This window comes from Quercus lobata, chromosome 4 (assembly GCF_001633185.2).
Source record: "Quercus lobata isolate SW786 chromosome 4, ValleyOak3.0 Primary Assembly, whole genome shotgun sequence".
NCBI lineage: Eukaryota > Viridiplantae > Streptophyta > Magnoliopsida > Fagales > Fagaceae > Quercus > Quercus lobata.
Window position 1 is genome coordinate 45,024,499 of NC_044907.1, and position 22,389 is coordinate 45,046,887.

The window sequence follows — 22,389 nt, forward strand, 5'->3', positions numbered from 1 at the left end:
CTAATCATGCCAGAATTTCAGTCTGTTCCCCACCCAAATCTCAAACAGAGTGTTTTGGCTAAATGCCACCCAACCCATTTGAATACCTCTCCACAAACCACAATGGCGCAACCATATACACCCCTGCCCAACTTAGAAGTCCATCCCGCCCACTCTTCCCCAAACTTCATAGCTACCACCCTCCTTCAAAGAAGTGACTCCTCAACCCCAAAACGCAATAACCATTTAAAAATGTATCGTCAATGTCTCACACTACGCCAAGTGGCACAGCTAATTTTGCACAAATATATATATATATATATATATATAAATATATATATATATTTTATAAGAACTTAATATTTGGTTTTTCCAACTTGGGATGACATACAACTAAAGTGGTATACAGATGCTTCATCAACCAGATTTTCTCATTAATAAATAGGGTCAATAAATTCCAAACGCCTAGGAGAAAAATAAATGTACCTCAGAAGTCAGAACCTAACAGCTATATATGCCTTTAAATTCTTCCTCGTTAATTAAACAAGTTTGGTGAACAAATTCCTGTTTGTATCCTTAGCACACTGCCTGTGTGCTGTGGTTCTTTGTGTTACCTTCTTTTTTCATCAATGAAGTATTATTTAATTATCAGGAGAAAAAAAAAAAAAAAAATTCCTTAGTAGCATAAACCATGGCATGTTTTAGGATATAGAGCACAACAGTACCAACAGTCAAGACTGGATGTGAAATTTCTTTTTCTACGCCTATTGTATGAGTGGATGGCTTCCGTAAGAAGTCATTCTTAATTTCTCTAGTTTTATCGATTTAGGCTGTGTTTGGTTGCCGTAAAACGTTTTCCGGAAAATACATATTTTCCGGAAATGCTAATTTCTGGAAAAGGAAAATATTTCTGTGTGTTTGGTTGCATTTCAAAAAATTTTCCGGAAAATATTTTCTAGTGTTTGGAAAAGAAGAAAGGAAAACACAAATCCAGACACAAGCCACAACCCAGAAAACGTTTATCCAGAAAACACGATCGCGATCCGAGATCGCGATCTCGCTGGCGCGATCTCGCCGGCGCGATCTCGCGAAGGCGAGATCGCACGAAGGCGAGATCGCGATCAACGTCGCGATCTCGCGGTCGACGCTTCGCGAGATCACGCCGTCGATCGCGATCTCGATCCGGCGCGATCTCGCGAAGGCGAGATCGCGATCGACGGCGCGATCTCGCGAACGACGCTTCGCGAGATCGCGCCGTCGATCGCGATCTCGATCCGACGCGATCTCGCGAAGCGTCGATCGCCGTCGTCGGACTGGTCCGTGCGCGTGGACTGGAGATCGGCGCGGACTGGAGCTCGGACTGGTCTTCTCCTCTCGCGCGCGCGCTCTCTCTCTCTCTCTCTCTTTTTCCGGAAATCCTTTGAAGTGAAAATGAAGGCAGAAATTCATTTCCGTGGTCAAACTGAAAATTTCGGTCAACAGGAAATCATTTTCCGAAAAATGATGTTTTCCGTGACAGCCAAACGCACGCATTTTCCGGAAATTGATTTCTGAAATTGGTTTGAAGCCGATTCAAACACACCCTTATTGATTGCTGTACCTTTCGAGGATTGTAGTACCCCACCAGTACATATCCCATGTGCTGGGTGAAGTCTTTTTTATAATAAAATAAATTTTACTTACCTATAAAAAAAAAACAGTACTAAAAGAAATACCACATTTAACCACCTAAATTTTTTGATCCACATCTACTGACAATAAACATGCCATTGAACCCACCTAAGCAAAACATAACAGAATTCCTTATTAAGATTCATCTCTCAAAGGCTAGAGATAGGGTAATATAGCAAGATAAGATATCTTGGAACCCATCATCTGTCAAATAAATTAGCTTATTAATGTCAATATTAAGGTTAATTACAGTACACAAACCAACAAAGACCATGGAAGTAAGAACATGATATTGGAATGGTAGCATGCTCACTAGAGAAACACTTGGCTACTACTATTCTCTTTTGGTTTTTGGTCATTTCTACTTTTAAATTGAAGTCAGGAAAGCTCTAATCTAGTTCTTTGTAGCACTACCAAAGGAACACGCAAGCAAAGAAGGGTTACATTGACCAAGTATTGTTTTTGTTAACATTACTGTACTTAAGTATGTGCACAACAACCAATCCACATGCAAATATCAAATACTAACATATAATAAAGCCACAAAAGGGTAATGTAAACCTGGGATTAAAATCAAGGTTTTAGCAATTCCATCATGCCTTCTACTAAAGGGAAAGGAATACCACTAGTGACTTCACTTCTTATATGCAACCATCTGCTTAGTAAGACACCACATTTGCTCCATCAAGTAAAACAAGGCTCTCCATGAAAGCAGCTACAGTTGAAATATATTGGATATCTGGATCCCTTTTCTCCTGTCGAGTTTCAGTGTCAATTAAAAGAAACTGAAATTTACCATTCTCTAATGCAGTGCACAAGTCCATAAAAATCAGAAGTGAACCATACTCGGTAAAGGCAACGCAATAAGATGGTGTTTCAAATGGTAGAACAAAAAGTTTATTCCAAGACTCAACCACACCATACTCCCTCATCACCCATATGGAGTGTTGAAAGCCAAGTTGTTCACTATGTCCATATGTAATGAAAGCCAGTTTCCCCTTGAATGATGCAAGACATTCATTAATGGTGTTGTCATCGATAGAACCATGAGGCTGTGCTAGCTTTCTGAATTCCTCACTATTGACATCAAATGATATAATCATTTCACAATCACGAATTTCTTCTCCTTCGCTCTTAACTGCCATCCAGTGTAAAGCTCCACTAACCAATGGGGTTGTCAAAAGATTATTTTTGTTAAAGAACACACCATTGGTTGTGAAATCGATTCCAACCCTTCCCCATGAATCCGAACTTAATGTGTACACCTCAATCTCAGATAGAGGCAGAGGCAGGGTTGGCAACCAACTAGTAGATGAAATCCTGACAACCTTGTAATCATTATTCTGCGAATGATAAGCAAATCCGAGTGTAGCATAGTTTAAGTTTTTTAAGCAAGTACGAGGCAACTTCTTGAATTTTCTAATGCTATGGTTCCACAAATATATATTATTAGTGTAATCAACGAGACACAATAAGCCATTGCAGGAACCGATTATATCGGCAACGTTGGAAGAAAAATCAGATGGAATTCTAACTTCCGAAATCCCATCAAACGTGCGGTCCAAAGCGACCGTACAGATTGACCTGTTAATACTACGAGTACGAGGAGGAGAAGCCGGCATGTGTATGAGGTAATGATGATCATCGTCATCCTCATCATCTTTGTTGTTGATATTATTAAGGTGGGTGGAGATGAAATGGGGACTGATTATTGAAGAGTCCAAGGATTTGGAAACGCAACTTAATCTCATCACTAATTTCACCGGTGGTCTTGTCAGAATGTTTAGTACGATGTCGTAAGGAAGATGCTTCAAAGGAGTTTTCTTTCCCTTAATTAAATTTGGGAACCTCAATCCAAATATTATTAAAATTCCAACAAGGAAGCAAATGAAAGAAAAAGGGAAAATTTCTTGGACATTCAACTTCTCATAAAAGAGAATCCTTGATTCAGTTTTCATAAAAATATGGTTCTTGACTTATTGTTGAAATTAAAATCAATTATCTCACCCAAAAGTAAAATTAAGTCGATGCTTAATTAAATACAAAGTATTTAACTTAAATGTCCATCATTTAAATTGGGCAAAATCAATTTGAGGATTTTAAATCTAAAACCTCAAATTAAGAACTACGAATTGGCTTGATCCCCGCCAAGGGTACGTAAGCAACCTAAATAAATTATTAGGTGCAGCCACAAATAAATAAAAACACATATCCCCTTAAACATGAAAATAAATAAACCCATAAAATAAATAAACCCATATACAAAGACAACATAGTTGGAATCAAAGGGTTTTCACTTGAAATAAGTTGTTGTAATTAAGAAATACATTATCTTGAATGAGTACTACTCATATCAATAAAACTCATATAACAAAAGGCCTATGGGTGAAATTATATTTGATGAATTAGACATAACAATTTTTGTTAAACATAATTTGACAGTGTTTGTTAAACATAATCTAACAATTATTGTTAAACATTGGTTAACAATTTTCGTCAACAGGATTGTTTCCCTTTCCTTTAGCCAAAAGTTCACAATAAATGTGGTGGACCAAAGTAGATGTAATAGGACCAAAGTGGATTGAATATGATTGAAGTGGACTGTATAGAATTTTTGAATATTTATCATTTTTATTGTATTTTTAAGTTTTATATTTTTAATTTTTAATATCTATTTTATTTGTATTTTTTAACTCAAAACTATGGAGTTTAACCCAAAATTTTCCAATCATTTCTCTTTCCTCTGGCCAAAAGTTAACTCTCTCTCACTTCTCTTCATTCATATGCTTCTGTTTTGGTCTCAAATTCTCGATCATTCCAAGATTGACTTTTTCTTTTTGCTCACATTTGGAAGTGTCATTTCTCTCACTACGTTGCCACAAAATCCAATGAAACCCGTTCCACTAATCAACCACAACCAAATCAAACTCTCCCCCAACATTAAAATGCAAAATGAATTCCCCAAAAAAAAAAAAAAATTACAAAATCAACATTTTATTAATTCTCGTGTACAGATGTGGGGTAGTACTTTTTTTTATTATTATAAAATTTGGGGTCATTATTCAATTCACTCAGTGTGCTTCTATGGGGTCATTAGCACTTCTAGCCATGGTTTTAAAAAGTAGTACGGTCAAAGAACTAAAAAATGAACTGGTTATCGATTTTTTGGTCTGACCAGAGTCGAACCGATGATCTGACCGGTAACGTCATAAATATTTATTTTATAATTTTACAATTATAAAAAATAATAAATTTATGACTAATAATATTTAGTTTTAATATATATATATATATATATATATATGAATTTAGTTTTCTTGTACTGTACTTAGAAAATTAATCTAAAACTTATATATAAGAAGTTATATCTATTCAATATCAAATTAACTCTAACAAAAAAAGTATTATATTAACAATAGATAATAACAAAGTTGTAGTAAGGTTGTTTTATTATTATATTTATATATTTGGTATTTATATAATTTGTTCCACAGTTTGTTTGTTTGTTTGTTTTTGGTTTAAATCAGGTGTCATAGTGTTGTGGTTAGAGCATCAGTATTGGGGAATGCAAATGCCAAATGTAAGGAGAATTTGACATTTCAAGCTCCAAAGTGCTCAGTATTAGGGAATTCAAAACCCAAGTATTGCAAATTTTTTTGTAATACTGCTATAGTGCAATTCTACCTTTAGAATTGCACTGTAGCACAATTCTAAAGCTAAATATTAGTTTTCTATTCCATCAATTCTCTCTCTCCTTCAGTCCTCTCTCCCTCACTCCCACTCTGTCTCTCCGTCTTCCACTCCCTGCAAAGTCCTTCTTTCTCTCAGTCCTCACTCTTTCTCTCATTTCACATCTCTTTTTCTTGTTCAAGGCTTGCCCCGGAGCTGGGTTGGGTTCGTGGTTTGATTTGGGCATGGTGGCGGGTTGGGATCGGTTGATGGTGGGTTTGGATCGATGGACTGGGTTTGCTAGAGATGGCTCCGATGGGTTTGACAAAGGTTTGAATAGGAGTGGGTGGGTTGCTGTGTTTGATTGTGGGTTGCTATGTCGTGCTTGGTTGGCGAGGTCTGGGTCGTGCTTGGTCGGCAAGGCCTGGGTTCTGCATTTTGGTTAGCGTGGGTCACGGCATGGGGTTTTTTTTTTTTTTTTTTTTTTTTTTTTTAATATGAGTTTTTGGTTCGATGGGATTTTGGTGGGCAGTGGGCAGTGATGGCGTGGTGGAGGCGCAGTGGTGGTGACTGGGTAGTGGTGGTGATTGGGCAGTGGAGGCGCGGTGATAGAGGTCGAGGGAAGGTGGAGGAGAAAATTGGAAAAAAAAAAAAGGAAAAATATTTTATTGTGTAGATATATTATTTTAATGAGTAGAATAGGAAAATAAAAGTTGGGATGCTGGAGGTATTGTAAAATGGTATAGTATAATGATAAAGTAGTTTTTTGAGATGGTAAAATAGAGTAGAATTGAAATTTTGAAATGTTGATGCTCTTATCTAGGATTAGCATGCAAATAACCCCACTAAATGAGCTGTAAAGTATCGTGGGTATTTAGGTCTAGGAAGTACAAAGAAAAAAAATATTAATTAATAAATACACTCCCCACATTAAATATTACACCTATCTCACCAACCCCACTAATTTAGACTTCAATTTTCTCCTTTTATTCTTAAGTCCGATCTGAACTCCGAAGTCTCCAAAGCCAAAACTGCTTCTTCGATGCTCCACAGCCACTCTTAAGTTTATCTCTCAGTCTCTCTCGTTGCAGCAAAACTCTAGATAAAAAATTAGTAAGCTAAAGAAGTTGAAAAAGCTAAATGATATCCACCTTAAGAAATATAATGAAGGATCACACTCTCTTTGTAAAACACATCACGGTTCTAAATTTTTTTTACCTATATTTCATATTCTTTTTTTTTTCCCTCTTTTTGTTGTGGTTGTTGTTTAAAATGACAGTGTTTTGATCTATCATCAAACATTCCAATAACCAGTTCAATCATACCAGTTTCCAGTTTTTATGGTTGAACAGACTGGTTTTTGATTATTTTTGGTTTTTAGCTCTTTTCTAGTTATTTGTCATAACGGGATCAGATTAATGGCCGGTTTTCGGTTAAACTGACTGGTCCAGTCCGTTTTTAAAACTATGCTTCTAGCATCCCAGTGAGTTGTTAAGGGTTTTTTTTTTATACTGATTATTTTGTTGAAATTGAAAATTTATTGCTAAAAGTAACGTAGATAAAGATAAAAGTTAATTAAAATAGTACAGTATGTCCATGAATAGTACCAAAAAGTGCAGTGAGGCTATAAATAGTAGCAAAAATAAGCTAAATAGTGAAATAATTTTCATTTTTCATTGATATTTAGCAAAAATAAGTTGATCAGTAAAATAATTTTCATTTAAGTTTAGTTGGTAAAGTAGTGTTTTGAGTTGTTAAAAACTAAATTTTTTAGATGCTTTATACTGAGGGTTTGTTTTAACTTATTTTGCTGAAATTGAAATTTATTGCTGAAAGTACCGTAGATAAAAATAAAAATTAGTTGAAATAGTACCATGGAGTCTATAAATAGTACCAAAAAGTACCGTGAGATATATAAATAGTAACAAAAATAAGCTAAAGTGAAATAATTTTCATTTATGTGGTATCCAAACGAAGGCTGAATGCTCTAAATATATTTAAAACAATCATTAAGCTAAAATAGAAAACACTTAAAGTCTGTTTAGGTATTACTTATTACCAAAGATTGAAAATTTATTACTGAAAATATTATAGTAAAATAATTTTTAAAGATATAAATACAATCATAAGACCCAGTTTTAAAGTTATATTTGCCTGATACTATGGGGCAGTTTGAATCCCACGTTTTGCGTTGCGTTTTCTGGGCCATGCGCATTTTCCTCTTTTTTTTTTTTTTTTGGCTTCAGTTGCACCTTTTGACTAAGTCAGTAGTGAATAGTGCACTCATGCACTGTTCATGGGTCCCACAAATTATATTTTTCATCAACTTTTTTATTAAAAATGAGTCCCACAATACTATTCACACATTTAAAAATTATTTTGCTACAGTGTTTTCAGTTTTCAGTTTTAGTCAGGGGCGGCTTGATGCATTTGGGGGCCTAAGGCGAAAATTGATCATCTTATTTAGATGCAAAATTACTACTAATTAACATGAACTACATAGAATTTTATTTTTTTTTTGAATTTTTAAGACAAAAAAAATTTGACAAAATTTTTCATACTTGTTGATGTGGTAGATTGATAGTGGTAAGTAAAACAGTGGTGTTAGTGGTAGATTTAGATGAAAATTAGTAAAAATTTGCTAATTAAACTCTTATTATTATTCTTTTTTTTTTAGAAGTGCAACATTCACAATATTTTTTACAACAAATCCTAGATTTTAAACTGCTTTTTGTTTTTTATTTGAAAATATCACTATAATTATTTTTTTGCCATCAACAATAGGCTGTAATAACTTGCTTCTTAGCATTAGTTGTAAAAGTATTGTGAAAAATATTGTGGACGACATTGCATTTTTCTCTATTTTTTTATTTGTTTTTCATCTAATCAAAAAAATTATTTTATTTATTGATTATAAATAATCCTATTGGTTAAAATTTAGGGGCCTTTTTTTTACTTGGGGCCTTAGGCGGTTGCATTTTTTGCTCCACCATAGAGCCGGTCCTGGTTTTAGCAAAATAAGCTCTATCCAAACAAACCCTATATTTGTGGGTCCTTCATCCAAGAAAACGTAAACGTAGACGCAAAAAAAAAGCAGTAACGCAAACGCAAATGCAAAGGCACACGCAAAAGCAATTGTTTATTTTTATTTTTACTACTTTCTTTTGAAAAAGGAAGTACTGTACAACAAAGCGACAAACCAATTACCACCTACATGAAAATGTTGAATTATTGTTGAAGCAAGAAGAGTAGAGAAGCCACACTTCTGGCTCTCTCTGTTTCAAGTTTCAAAGTTTCAATAACTCTCAAATTTCGAGAAATGTCTATTGAAACGCCACTGCTATTAGACACTGCTACAAATGCCGTTGACTACAAAGGCCGGCGAGTCCTCAGATCCAACTCCGGAGGTTGGAGGTCCGCATGTTTCATGATAGGTAAGAAATTAAGTTTCACCTAAATCAATTAAAAAAAGTGAAAGATCTTAAATGACCCTTTTTGTGTTTTTGGGCATAAAAATGGTATTTATGTATGAATATGATGGTTTATATTAGGTGTGGAAGTGGCTGAGAGGTTTGCATATTATGGGATTAGCTGCAACCTCATCAGGGCCGGCTCAATGAATTTGGAGGCCCTAGGCGAAATCTTTAAATGGGGCCTTTTATTATATTTAATTATAAATTCATATATTTTTTTCAATTAAAATTTATTTTTCTTACTTTTTGAGAGGCAAAATTACTAATTAAATTTTTGCATTCAAGTTCCGCTAACATTTCATTTTCAATTGGTAATATGGTTAATCCACTTAATTTTTCTTGTGACATAGTTGATCTTAAATAGGATTTTATTAATTTTAATTTTGAAAAACTTATTTATGCAGAAGCAACTATAACAGGTATAGTTAGTAATATTCTGAAAGCAATACATGCATTTGGAAAAGATTTTAACCTCTTTATATAATTTAGTACATTAATTGAAGAGTTTTCATTTATTTGCAAAACTTCTTTTAAAACTTTTAGTTCTGAAAATAAATCTAAGCCATCAATATCGGAATAAGTTTCATGTGTGAGAAAATATTCAAGATTAAGACAATTTTTTTTCAAACTATACAATTTTTTGATGGGATATTATATAATATATTATTACTATTTGGGGGCCTCTTTATCAGTGGGGGCCTTAGGCCACTGCCTAAGTGGCCTATAGCTTCAGCCGGCCCTGAACCTCATCATGTACTTGACTGAGCAGCTGGGGCAGTCAACGGCCACTGCAGCTGAGAACGTCAACACTTGGTCAGGAACGGCATCGTTGCTTCCTCTTTTAGGAGCATTCGTAGCTGATTCTTATCTGGGGCGCTACCGCACCATTATTATTGCTTCTTGCATTTACATTCTGGTGCGTATATCTCTCTCTTCCTCCTTAGGCTATGTTTGATGGGAGTGAAAATAGAGAGTATGAAAAATAAAAAAGAGAAAATAAGAAAAATTTTAGGTAGAAAAGGTGTTTGGTTGAAATTATTTTGGAGGAGAAAAAATGATGAGGCTTATTTTCTCCCATGGCACACCAATTTTCAGCCCCCAATTGGAGAGAAAATGGAGAGGGAAGTGGTTTGATTAAAATGACATTTCTACCCCTTTTACTCTCCCAAAGAAAATTCAATGTTTATACTTTTTTTTTTTTCTTCTTCTTTGCTACGTTAATTTTTTTTTTCTTTTTCCTTTTATGGGTTCTTTGTCTGACGTTGACCCTTGTTTCTTTTTCCCTTTTTCTTTTAAAAAAAAAATCTTTCTTTTTTGGCTCTTTGTCTTTGTTTCGTTGAACCTTTTTTTTTTTCCTAGATTCTTTGCTAGTTGCTACTCACATTTAAACTTTTTTTTTTCTGAATTTTTTTTTCCTAACTTTGAACCATTATACATATGACCAGTTTTTTCTTTTATAAAATATTTATATAAAATAAGTTATGTAATAAGGGCATGAGAGTAAATTTGTACAAACTCTATTTTTTATCCCTTTATTTTTCTACTCTCTAATCAAATACAAAAGAGAAGAGAGAAATTAAAATCTCTTTTGTCTCTCCTCTTTTTCATCCCCTCTCTATTTTTTATCTTGTTACTTTTTCTATTCACCTAACCAAATAAACTCCTAATTCCATTTAAGGATCCCTTGCCAAAAGTGGGAGAAAAGTCAAATATCAATTTCATAGCAGAAAAAGTAGCAAGTTGCAAAGATCTCATAGGCACTTGTTTTCCAAATAACTCCTGTGGCAAACCTCGACAACCATTGTCCTGGTCTTGACTTTTCCACAAAGGCTATGTAAGAAGGACATGGTTTGTGTCCACATTAGTGCACCGATCATGTTGGGATATGGATATATGTTTACATCCTAACGAGTTCGGCGTAGTTGATGCACTTGATATAATCCCAACCCATATAAGTATTGCCCACCTTTACCAAAGAAAGGAACAAAATGGAGAGTATTGCCAGAGTTGACTCAGTCCTCTTCCTCAAAAATGTCAAAAGCCTTTGCATACAAGAATCTGCTAGAGATTATTAGTACGTTTTCATAGAAACAAAAGGTCTTTCAAACAACACACGTTTTTATGACAAGATAGCATCAGCTTTCAAAACCAAATCTTCCCAAACCAAACATTAATATTTCAGCATTATATTTTAAACTTAGGTGCTTGGTTTTTTTACTTTAACCATCCATGACTTAGATTGGGATTAATCACAGGGACTAGCCGACTAGGCTTGCTGACTCTGTCAGCTATGCTTCCTTCTATCAGTTTCTCTAATTACATGGGCAAAAACAAAGTTACATTAGCTTCTTCCGAGCTCCAAGTGAATTTATTCTTCATCTCTCTATATCTAGTAGCAGTTGGGCAAGGTGGACATAAGCCTTGCGTTCAAGCTTTTGGAGCTGACCAGTTTGATGGAGAAGATCCGGTGGAATGCCGAGCCAAAAGCTCATTCTTCAATTGGTGGTATTTTGGACTATGTGCAAGTACTTCTGTGGCAATGTTGATCCTAGCCTATGTACAAGAAAACCTTAGTTGGGGTCTAGGATTTGGAATCCCCTGTGTTGCAATGGTCATTGCCTTAGGTGTCTTCTTGCTTGGTACTAGAACTTATCGATATCGTATCAAAGAGGTGAAAAGCCCATTTGTGAGAATCGGTCAGGTGTTTGTTACCGCAACTAAGAATTGGCGGTCAGAAATAGCTATTGAAGAGGAAGCTTGCAGAACCCTGCCACAGCATAACTCTGAACAATTCAAGTAAGAAAGCAATATTCAGTTTTATTTTAAAGACTTACTACCTCTTTAGTATGGTATTTCTTGTCCCTAAAAAAAAAAAAAGAAACTTTGTATACAAATATACAAATATGATATAAAGGGTTCAGGAGGTTAACTTGTTGAAGAGATAATACTGGGAGAAGACAATTAAAACCTTATTCTGACATATAATAAACACATTTAATCCAAAAGCTTATTTATGGGTTTCGACTAGACATAATAAAATTAGACTTGGACTTAATAAGCCCGAAAGAAAAATATTGGTATTAGTATGACTTTTTTACCCATGAAAAAATTAGGTTGACACAAATCCGACTTGCTAAAATACCTGTTCAGGTCAATCCGCAAGTCACTTGGGTCAACTTTTTTTATTTTCAAAGGAAAAACTTTCGCCTATTTTGGCTCTTTGATCTTGTGAAAAAATGTTTTCGCACTTTCACTTCTTTTATTTTTTATTTTTTTTTATTTTTTTTAAGCTCTTTTCTTGTCAGGAATACTTGTAGACTCTTTCTTAACATAGTGGAGCCTTGAAGACTTCAATTTAGGGAACCATAGACTATGTAAACTTAAAATAATTTTGTGTACTCTCATCAAAAAAAAAAAAAAATTGTGTATTATTTTAACTTATACTTAAAGAGTGTTTTATTATTTGTTCACTTATTTGTATTGAAAGAAGACAGCCAATTTGATCAAGTTTCATTTTTACTTATTAATATTATTATTATTATTATTATTATTATTATTATTATTTGCATGTGAGAAAAACAGGTCAAACTAGATTGACCTGACCCTAAAAAGAATGTATAAGGGTTATGGCTTATAGGTTTTGCAACACATTTAGTACGACCCATTGTTTACTTGAACCCAATCTTACCTAAAATCGACAATGTCAAACTTGAACACAATTAACTTGACCAATTTGCCAGAGCTAGTTTGCTACGTAAACCATTCATTTTACCTATGCTCCACTAAATTAGCTTAGGACTTATAGACAGGTTTCTAGAAAACTATCAGAATTTTGATATATTACTAATTAAAAAATAGTCATACCACCTGTTTCCCAATAATGAACAAGTCTTGCTCCTCTGTCAGATCAAGAAAACAAATTTTAATTCCTTTTTTAGATCTAATCTCCTTTTATAGAATGATTTGGATCCACTATTGTGACAGGTTCCTTAACAAAGCCTTGGAAGGCAAGGTATGTACTGTCAGTGATGTTGAAGAAGCAAAGGCCGTTCTTAGGCTTGTTCCAATTTGGGCTACAAGCTCAGGTTATGCCATTGTGTTTGCACAAACCTCAACTTTCTTTACCAAGCAAGGGGCTACTCTTGATAGAACAATTTTTCCTGGCTTTGAGATACCAGCTGCTTCACTAGAATTCTTTATCGGCTTGGCCATTGTTTTTTTCATTCCTATATATGATCGTATTTTTGTTCCTTTAGCAAGAGCTATCACCACTAAACCTTTTGGAATCACAATGCTACAGAGAATTGGAACTGGGATGCTTTTATCTGTCATTTGCATGGTAGTTGCAGCTCTAGTTGAAATAAAAAGGCTCAAAACTGCTAAGGAATATGGGTTGGTTGATATGCCAGATGTGACTATTCCAATGAGTGTGTGGTGGCTTCTTCCTCAATATGTTTTGTCTGGAATTGCTGATGTTTTCACCATTGTTGGGCTACAAGAATTCTTCTATGATCAGGTCCCAAGTGAATTAAGAAGTGTTGGTCTTGCCCTCTATCTTAGTATTTTGGGGGTTGGGAATTTTTTAAGTAGCTTTCTTGTCTCTATCATTGAGGAGGTGACTGGCGGGGATGGCAAAGATAGTTGGTTTGCTGATAATATTAATCGGGCACATCTTGACTATTTTTATTGGCTACTTGCTGGAATTAGTGCAGTTGCATTTACTATCTACTTGTATTTTGCAAAATCTTATATTTATAATAGGCAAAGTACAATTTAAATTTAAATTCAGTCACTTTGTTGTAAGTAAATTTAAATTGTATTTTGGCATGTGAATGCTCTATGTTATTTTTTAAAATTAAAATGAAAGAAAGAAGAAAATCATTGAAAGAGAAAAAAAGAAGAAGAAGAAGAAACAGGTGGAAAGAAAATGATGATGTACTAAGACATAATATGTTTGGTTCCTTTCCCTTTCAACTTTCAAGGTCATGAATTTTTAAAGTTGGGTCTAGCTTTGTGAGGATACATTTGTAATGGGTTCGGATAGGCTAAACCTATTCTGAACTCAAATGTTGCTCCAAATTTTGGTTTGGAATTTGAGAGTGGATTATTTTGAACTGAAATGTTGCTCCAAATGTTGCTCCAATTTGCGGTTGACACTGCTGACTCCAAGCAACTCTATGCAGTGAAGTATTATAGGTCGTGAAGGTAAGAGCCCGACCCAATGTACCAATAGTGAGAACTAACCGAGCACCATGATAGGGTGAGACCATGGATTCTAGCCCAGCGATGGTCTTTGCTGTAGTTTAATACCTGCAAAGAAGGTGGGGGAAAGGGGAGGAACTAAATGTGGGCTTTATCTATACTATTATTTAAGGGGCTTTTTCTGTTTGGGATCCTCATTTTTTTGGTTAAAAAAATACCCTTACACCCTTATGTTTATGTAAAAACAAAACTAAAAGACAATCTAGTAAAAATATAATCTTAACTCCCACTAAAACATTGCCTAAAAAATATGGTCAAATTACTTTATCCACTTATAAATTAAATTCTTAAAATAAAAATTATATATAAAAAACAAAGACAGTATTTTTTTTTTTTTTTTGCAATAAAATAGGACCACTAAGCCTAATGTTTTCACTAGATTAAAAATAAAAGTCTCATTGCATGCGCAAAGTGCGTGTGATGAGGTTAGTGGTAGAATTAAATTTATAAGAAGTGGACTTTATAATAGAGATAGAATTGAGAAATATTTTATATTTATTGGTATTTTGAAATTGTTAAAAACTATTTTAAAATCTATATAGAAGAAGATGAAAATTACATGACTGTTAATGTAAGTTAACGTAAACGTAATATCATTAAATATTAAGCTAGTATAAGATAGAAAGATACGTTATTCGTTAAACGAGAGTTAGGAAAAAAAAAAAAAAAGTCAGGTGCTGTGCTGAAGCCTGACTGTTGATGGCTACCACTCAAGAATAAAAATAGAAAAATGAAATGGCCCACCTCTTTCATTTTCCACCACACATCCTAGTCCTACACTTCAATCACTTCATAGACTTCCAGTAGTTCTATACTTCTACAGCAATACCACTCTTTGAAGTTTTCAATTTTGTCTTATTTTCACTTCTCCATTCCCACTAGGACGTAAACGAGCTGAGTACTACACGTTTAACTTTGGTCTTGTCAAAAAAATATTAAAAATTCAAGTTTGGTGGGAGATTGTGACCATTGTTATTAATACCGTTTTGGACCCGTTTTGATTTATCAAATAGAATGGAATATTTTGGTACCAACCGATTTCGACGTACTATTTCAAGATATTTCGAAATTTTTAAAAAATAATTTATATATATTCTTGTAGAACGTAAAATTGTCAATTTTAATAAATAAATAACTAAATATCAAATAATACAAATTATTTAGTCTTAACTCTTAAATCTTAAATATCAATAACTTGAAATATAACATCAATTTAATATCACACAATAAGAAGATTACAAGACAATAACTAAATATCAAATAATACAAGATGTACTCCTCCTCCTCATCATCATCCATGAGGGAAGGATCAAATTCATCATAAAAAAAACTCCCAAAAGAACTCCCAAATAAAAATTAAAAAAAAAAAATTAATAACAGGCCAAATCCGGTACTGGCCGAAATTTGCATTTCGGTCGGAATTGGCCAGAATGACCGAAATGGACCGAAACGACCCGAAATTTGACCCGAGGTGGAATGTGAGGTATTCCGGTACCAGTTTGCATACCGGTACGAAAAATTCCGACCGTTCCGGTCGGAACGGAACGGAATCAATAACAATGATTGTGACAAGTTTAAAAATAGAGTTTGAGTTTGAATTTGTGGAAAAGTAAAAAATTTAAGCTTAACTTGGCTTCGCTTAGCTTGAATAATTAGTCAAGTTAAACTCAAGCTTAATATCAAGCTCAAACTCGAGCTCAGGTCAAGTTTTTGAGCTTGAGATCTAAAAAAAATTACATTATTAAATGCTTAAATCTCTAAAATTAAGAAAAAAAAATATACTCATTTATCATGCATCTAATCTTATTTATGATTATCTATTATTCAAATTAATAATTTACATAATTAAATTCATTCATTTATCATTCTTTATCTATAGTTTTAGCAATGGTTCAAAATATAATTTTTATATTCACGTTAGAAGGTCAAAGACTAGAAAAATGTTTGTTTGTAACTATTATGAGTGAGAAAATACTAACATGTTTCATAACTTTATTTTAGATGATTGATAGAGAAGGATCATATGTGGCCTACTTAATTAATTATTTATTTTTAAATGTAACTATAGTCTAAAATGGTTCTTGATTAGTTTAAAGGGAAGGAAAAAAATTAAGGTAATATAGGGAGTGGTTTCATGTTGGCCATGTCATTATTAAGATTTTTTTTTTTTTTTGAGAAATTTATTAAGATATGTGTAATGAATATATTTAGCTAACACATATACACTTATAATTGAGTTTATACTAGAATTGTTATGTATCAAGCCTAATGACTCATGAGCTTGTTCATGAACAATTTTTTTTACTTGGACTTGGTTTGTTTATTAAACAAGCCTAAAACTAAGGCTTAAGCTTAACTTATTTATAAACAAACAAACATTAACAAGCTTTTTATCGAGTTGAGCCCGAATTGTTCATAGCTTGGTTCATTTATAACCCTAATTGCCACAGCCAAACTCTCTCTCTCTCTCTTTCTCTCTCTCTTGCGTTTCATTCTCAAGAACAGAAAATTTCATCTTTTCACCACAGCCAAACTTTTACTCACACACACAGCCAAATTTCATCTTTTTACCACAGCCAATATCTATGTAGTTTAGAACCATATTCAAATTTTAATAAGAGTGTACGAATTGGTGTTGTCCTTGATGATTGCACAAAATTAACATTTTATTAATTCTGAAAGTGGGGCAGCACTTTTTATTATTTTATTTTTAATATGGGGGTAATTATTCAATTATAATAACTCAGCGTGCTTCTCGCGGGAGTAGTACAATAAAGTATAGTCAACCCTGACAACCATTTAAAGCAATCACATTCAGCCAAAATATTTTCCCTAAAAAAAAACGCATTCAGTAGTATATAAAAGAAGAGTCTATGAATTACCTTTTTTTTTTTTTTTTTTTTTCATAATTTTTTTAAAAATAAATTATTAATGAATTTTATTAATGTGTGTCATAAGGACACACAAATAATAAACCAATTTTGATAAAAGTTTATAGAAAATTAAAAAGTTTTGATAATTTTTTCAATTCTTAATAAAATTTTTCTAAAAATAAATTTGTTAACATGTACTTAACACACACATTAACTAGATCAATTATTAATATAGGTTCTAAAAGTATATATACATAAATTTTATGCATAAACAAATAGTAAAAGTAAGTTTTTTTTATACTTTTTATTTGAAAGAGGAGTTACTGTACAGCAAAGCCACCAACCAACTACAATCAATGTTAAGTAAGAAGAGTAGATATAGAAGCAACACTTTGCTCTCTCTGTTTCAACTGAACTCTCAAATTTCAAAAAGTGGGGTTGTGTGAGGATGTTAACTTTGTCGTGTGGTTTAAGAAATGTCCATTGAAACGCCACTGCTATTAGACACAGTTGCAAATGCCGTCGTTGACTACAAAGGCCGGCGAGTCCTCAGATCCAATTCCGGAGGTTGGAGGTCTGCATGTTTCATCATAGGTAAGAAAGTCTCACCCAAATCAATTCAGCAAAGTGAAAAATCTCTCAAATAATTAAGAAATGTGACGATCATCTCCTTTTGTGTTTTTGGGCATAAAATTAGTATCATGTATGAATATGATGGTTTATATATGTTAGGTGTGGAAGTGGCGGAGAGGTTTGCATATTATGGGATTAGCTGCAACCTGGTCATGTACTTGACTGAGCAGCTGGGGCAATCAACAGCCACTGCAGCCGAGAATGTCAACACTTGGTCAGGGACGGCATCGTTGCTTCCTCTTTTAGGAGCATTCGTAGCTGATTCTTATCTGGGGCGTTACTGCACTATTATTATTGCTTCTTGCATTTACATTCTGGTGCGTATCTCTCTCGCTCCCACCCCTAATTCCATTTAAGCATCCCTTGCCAAAAGTGGGAGAGAAGTCAAATATCAATTTCATAGCAGAAAAACTAGCAATTTGCAAAGATCTCATAGGCAACACAAGTGCATCGGCACTTGTTTTCCAAATAACTCCTATAGCAAACCTTAGACAACCATTGTCCTGGTCTTGACTTTTCCACAAAGGCTATGTAAGAAGGACATGGTTTGTGTCCACATTAGTGCACTGTTCGTGTTAGGAGATGGATATATGTCCTCATCTTAACGTGTCGCAGCAGTTAATGCACTCGATACAAACCCAACCCATATAAGAACTACCCACCTTTGCCAAAGAAAGGAACAAAATGGAGAGTATTGCCAAAGTTGGCTCAATCCTCTTCCTCAAAAATGTCAAAAGCCTTTGCATGCAAGAAATCTGCTAGAGATTATTAGTACATTTTCATAGAAACAAAAGGTCTTTCAAACAACACACGGTTTTATGACAGGATAGTATCAGCTTTCAAACCCAAATCTTCCCAAACTAAACATCAATATTTCAGCATTATATTTTAAACTTAGGTGCTTGTTTTTTTTTTTTTTTTACTTTAACCATCCATGACTTAGATTGGGATTATCACAGGGACTAGGCTTGCTGACTCTGTCAGCTATGCTTCCTTCTATCAGTACCTCTAATTACGTGGGCAAATACAGAGTTACATTAGCTTCTTCCGAGCTCCAAGTGAATTTATTCTTCATCTCTCTATATCTAGTAGCAGTTGGGCAAGGTGGACACAAGCCTTGCGTTCAAGCTTTTGGAGCTGATCAGTTTGATGGAGAAGATCCGGTGGAATGCCGAGCCAAAAGCTCATTCTTCAATTGGTGGTATTTTGGATTATGTGCAGGTTGTTCTGTGGCAATGTTGATCCTAACCTATGTACAAGAAAACCTTAGTTGGGGTCTAGGATATGGAATCCCGTGTGTTGCGATGGTCATTGCCTTAGGTGTCTTTTTTCTTGGTACTAGAACTTATCGATATAGTGTCAAAGAGGTGAAAAGCCCATTTGTGAGAATCGGTCAAGTGTTTGTTACCGCAATTAAGAATCGGCGGGCTAAACCATCAGAAATAGCTATTGAAGAGGAAGCTTGCAGAACCTTGCCGCAGCATAACTCTGAACAATTCAAGTAAGAGAGCAATAATATTCAGTTTTATTTTAAAGACTTACTACCTCTTTAATATGGTATTTCTTGTCCTAAAAATAAAAAAAGAAACTTTGTATACAAATATGATATAAAGGGTTCAGGAGGTTAACTTGTTGAAGAGATAATACTTGGAGAAGAAAATTAAAACATTATTCTAACATATAATAAACATATTTAATCCAAAAGCTTATTTATGGGTTTCGAGTATACATAATAATATTAGACTTGGACTTAATAAGCCCAAAAGAAAAATATTGGTATTGGTATTAGTATGGCTTTTGTACCCATAAAAAAAATGGGTTGACCTAAATCCAGACTTGCTGAAATATCTGTTCGGGTCGATCTGCAAGTCACATGGGTCAACTCTTTTTATTTTCAAAGGAAAAACTTTCGCTTACTTTGGCTCTTTGATCCTGTGAAAAAATGTTTTTGCAGTTTCACTTTTTAAATTTTTTTTTTTTTTTTTTAAGCTCTATTCTTGTTATGAACACTTAAAGATTCTTTCTTAACATAGTGGAGCCTTGAAGACTTCAATTTAGTGAACCACAGACTATGTACACTTAAAATTTTGTGTATTCTCATAAAAAAAAAAGTGTTTTATTTTAACTTTACTTAAGAGTGTTTTTATTATTTATTCACTTATTTGTATTGAAAAGAATACAGTCAATTTGATCAAATTTCATTTTTACTTATTATTATTATTTGCATGTGAAAAAAAAGGTCAAACTTGATTGACCTGACCCTAAAAAGAATGTATAAGGGTTATAGCTTATAGGTTTTGCAACACATTTAGTACAACCCAGTGCTGACTTGAACCCAATCTTACCTAAACCCGAAAACATCGAACTTGAACACAATTAACTTGACCAATTCGCTAGAGCTAGTCTGCTGCGTAAACCATTCATTTTACCTATGCTCCACTGAATTAGCTTGGGACTTATAGACAATTTTCTAGAAAACTATCAGAATTTTGATATATTACTAATTAAAAAACAGTCAGACCACTTGTTTCCTAACTAATGAACAAGTATTGCTCTTCTTTCAGATCAAGAAAACAAATTTTAATTCCTTTTTTAGATCTAATTTCCTTTTATAGAATGATTTGGATCCACTAATGTGACAGGTTCCTTAACAGAGCCTTGCAAGGCAAGGTATGTACTATTAGTGATGTTGAAGAAGCAAAGGCCGTTCTTAGACTTATTCCAATTTGGGCTACGAGCTTAGGTTATGCTATTGTGTTTGCACAAACCTCAACTTTCTTTACCAAGCAAGGGGCTACTCTTGATAGAGCAATTTTTCGTGGCTTTGAGATACCAGCTGCTTCACTACAATTCTTTATCGGCCTAGCCATTGTTTTCTTCATTCCTGTATATGATCGTATTTTTGTTCCTATAGCAAGAGCTATCACCACTAAACCTTTTGGAATCACACTGCTACAGAGAATTGGAACTGGGATGCTTTTATCTATCATTTGCATGGTAGTTGCAGCTCTAGTTGAAATAAAAAGGCTCAAAACTGCTAAAGAATATGGGTTGGTTAATATGCCAGATGTGACTATTCCAATGAGTGTGTGGTGGCTTCTTCCTCAATATGTTTTGTCTGGAATTGCTGATGTTTTCACCATTGTTGGGCTACAAGAATTCTTCTATGATCAGGTCCCAAGTGAATTAAGAAGTGTTGGTCTTGCCCTCTATCTTAGTATTTTGGGGGTCGGGAATTTTTTAAGCAGCTTTCTTGTCTCTGTCATTGAGGAGGTGACTGGCGGGGATGGAAAAGATAGTTGGTTTGCTGATAATCTTAATAGGGCACATCTTGACTATTTTTATTGGCTACTTGCTGGAATTAGTGCAGTTGCATTTACTGCCTACTTGTATTTTGCAAAATCTTATATTTATAATAGGCCAAGTACAATTTAAATTTAAATTCAGTCACTTTGTTGTAAGTAAATTTAAATTGTATTTTGGCATGTGAATGCTCTATGTTATTTGTTAAATTAAAGTGAAAAAGAAGAAATTCATTGAAAAAAGAAAAAAAGAAAAAAAAGAAGAAACAGGTGGAAGGAAAATGATGATGTACTAAGACATAATAAATTGGTTCCTTTCCCTTTCAACTTTCAAGGTCATGACTTTTTGAAGTTTGGGTCTAGTTTTGTGAGGATACATTTGTAATGGGTTTGGATAGGCTAAACCTATTTTGAATTCAAATGTCGCTCCAAATTGGTTGATTGAGATTTTTTCTTATCTATAGCCTATTTACCTTGAATGATAAATTCGTATAAGTTGATAAAACGTGTCAAATTTCAAGTTCTTGGTAGTTCAATTTGGTCTCTCAATCATTAATTATGTTAATTTAGTCCCTTAACTTCCAATGTCAATTGATCCTTAGTTTTTCTCACCATTTTAAGTTTATACAAAACTAGCTAATGTGGCAAATTGAGCGCATGCAAAACGATTATTATATAAAATGTAAAATAATTAAAAATTAAGTCAACTATTAGTTCTATCAAAAGATAAATAGGTGGTAAACTATGGGATGACATTGTACTGGTTTGGAAAGTTGAGTGAATAATTGACACAATCAATGGTTGAGAGACCAAGTTGAACTTTCTCCAATACTTTAATATTTTTTCTAATATCTTTCCATGGAAGAAATTCCCATACATGGCATCTTATATGCAATGTTGACTATCTTATGAACAATCAACGTATGAATTGGATGCAAGTGGGTTCAAGTTAGCTCAACGGGTAAAGTCTCTAATGGTTGAATAAAAGATATGAGGTTCAATCTCTGCCTACGCCAAAAAATCGATCGGTGTCTTGGCCTCATAATAAAAAACATAATTATCAGAATCAGATGTTATAGGTTGAAACTTTATTAAAATATATATATATATATATATATATATATGAATCGAATGCTCTCAAGAAAGTCAACATTTTATATAAGCTTGTGCAAAGGCTAAAGGTGCAAAATTTTTATTCCTGACTCATGGCTTGATGCTAATTGATGTTATTAGGAGGATTTGATTTTTTTTTTTTTTATATATATATAGTTACATTATTATTATTATTTATTTTTTATTTTTGCTTCTTCTTCTTTAATGATCTAATTGGGAATCCATATAAAGGTCAAATAATCCACTCTTGTAGAAGGCTTAATATAGATTAATAAAAAGTTTGGTTTGGAATTTGCGATTCTCCTTCTAACAGTTAATGTTGCTTACTCCAAGCAACTCTATGTAGTGAAGTACTATAGGTGGTGAAGCTTAAAGCCTAACCTAATGTACCAACAGGAGGGATGACTGAGCACC

At 33.7% G+C, this 22,389-nt stretch overlaps 3 protein-coding genes across 8 annotated transcripts; 2 read left to right on the forward strand and 1 right to left on the reverse strand.

Moving 5' to 3' along the window:
- Positions 1-2,309: 2,309 nt before the first annotated feature.
- On the reverse strand, positions 2,310-3,272 carry LOC115985284 (F-box/kelch-repeat protein At3g06240-like). Its single transcript, XM_031108242.1, has one exon. It carries the CDS (start codon positions 3,270-3,272, stop codon positions 2,310-2,312), a length of 963 nt encoding a protein of 320 aa, XP_030964102.1.
- Positions 3,273-8,599: 5,327 nt separating this feature from the next.
- On the forward strand, positions 8,600-13,569 carry LOC115988057 (protein NRT1/ PTR FAMILY 5.10-like). Of its 4 annotated transcripts, none has more exons than XM_031111691.1 (5): positions 8,600-8,753; positions 8,871-8,925; positions 9,546-9,709; positions 11,057-11,588; positions 12,777-13,569. In XM_031111691.1, the coding sequence occupies exons 1-5, from the start codon at positions 8,639-8,641 to the stop codon at positions 13,567-13,569; spliced, it is 1,659 nt and encodes a 552-aa protein (XP_030967551.1). In that variant the 5' UTR covers positions 8,600-8,638. The 4 variants fall into 4 exon arrangements, with proteins under 4 accessions (XP_030967551.1, XP_030967549.1, XP_030967552.1 ...); XM_031111689.1 differs by having other exon boundaries at positions 8,871-8,913; positions 9,534-9,736; positions 11,048-11,588; XM_031111692.1 differs by having other exon boundaries at positions 8,871-8,913; positions 9,534-9,709.
- LOC115988056 (protein NRT1/ PTR FAMILY 5.10-like) lies at positions 9,626-21,142 on the forward strand. Of its 3 annotated transcripts, none has more exons than XM_031111687.1 (4): positions 17,337-17,521; positions 17,660-17,877; positions 18,520-19,061; positions 20,215-21,136. In XM_031111687.1, the coding sequence occupies exons 1-4, from the start codon at positions 17,404-17,406 to the stop codon at positions 20,993-20,995; spliced, it is 1,659 nt and encodes a 552-aa protein (XP_030967547.1). In that variant the 5' UTR covers positions 17,337-17,403; the 3' UTR covers positions 20,996-21,136. The 3 variants fall into 3 exon arrangements, with proteins under 3 accessions (XP_030967548.1, XP_030967547.1, XP_030967546.1); XM_031111686.1 differs by having other exon boundaries at positions 20,203-21,135; XM_031111688.1 differs by lacking the exons at positions 17,337-17,521; positions 17,660-17,877 and adding an exon at positions 9,626-9,708 and having other exon boundaries at positions 20,203-21,142.
- The last annotated feature ends 1,247 nt before the right edge of the window (positions 21,143-22,389 follow it).

Bases quoted from the DNA above. Each gene is read 5' to 3' on its own strand.
- LOC115988057 (XM_031111689.1), top strand. From the start codon at position 8,639: ATGTCTATTGAAACGCCACTGCTATTAGACACTGCTACAAATGCCGTT. The intron at 8,914-9,533 runs CAACCTCATCAG...TCAGCCGGCCCT, and splicing joins GCATATTATGGGATTAGCTG to GAACCTCATCATGTACTTGA. The intron at 11,589-12,776 runs GTAAGAAAGCAA...CTATTGTGACAG, and splicing joins CATAACTCTGAACAATTCAA to GTTCCTTAACAAAGCCTTGG.
- LOC115985284 (XM_031108242.1), bottom strand. From the start codon at position 3,272: ATGCCGGCTTCTCCTCCTCGTACTCGTAGTATTAACAGGTCAATCTGT.
- LOC115988056 (XM_031111686.1), top strand. From the start codon at position 17,404: ATGTCCATTGAAACGCCACTGCTATTAGACACAGTTGCAAATGCCGTC. The intron at 17,878-18,519 runs GTGCGTATCTCT...GGATTATCACAG, and splicing joins CTTCTTGCATTTACATTCTG to GGACTAGGCTTGCTGACTCT. The intron at 19,062-20,202 runs GTAAGAGAGCAA...CTAATGTGACAG, and splicing joins CATAACTCTGAACAATTCAA to GTTCCTTAACAGAGCCTTGC.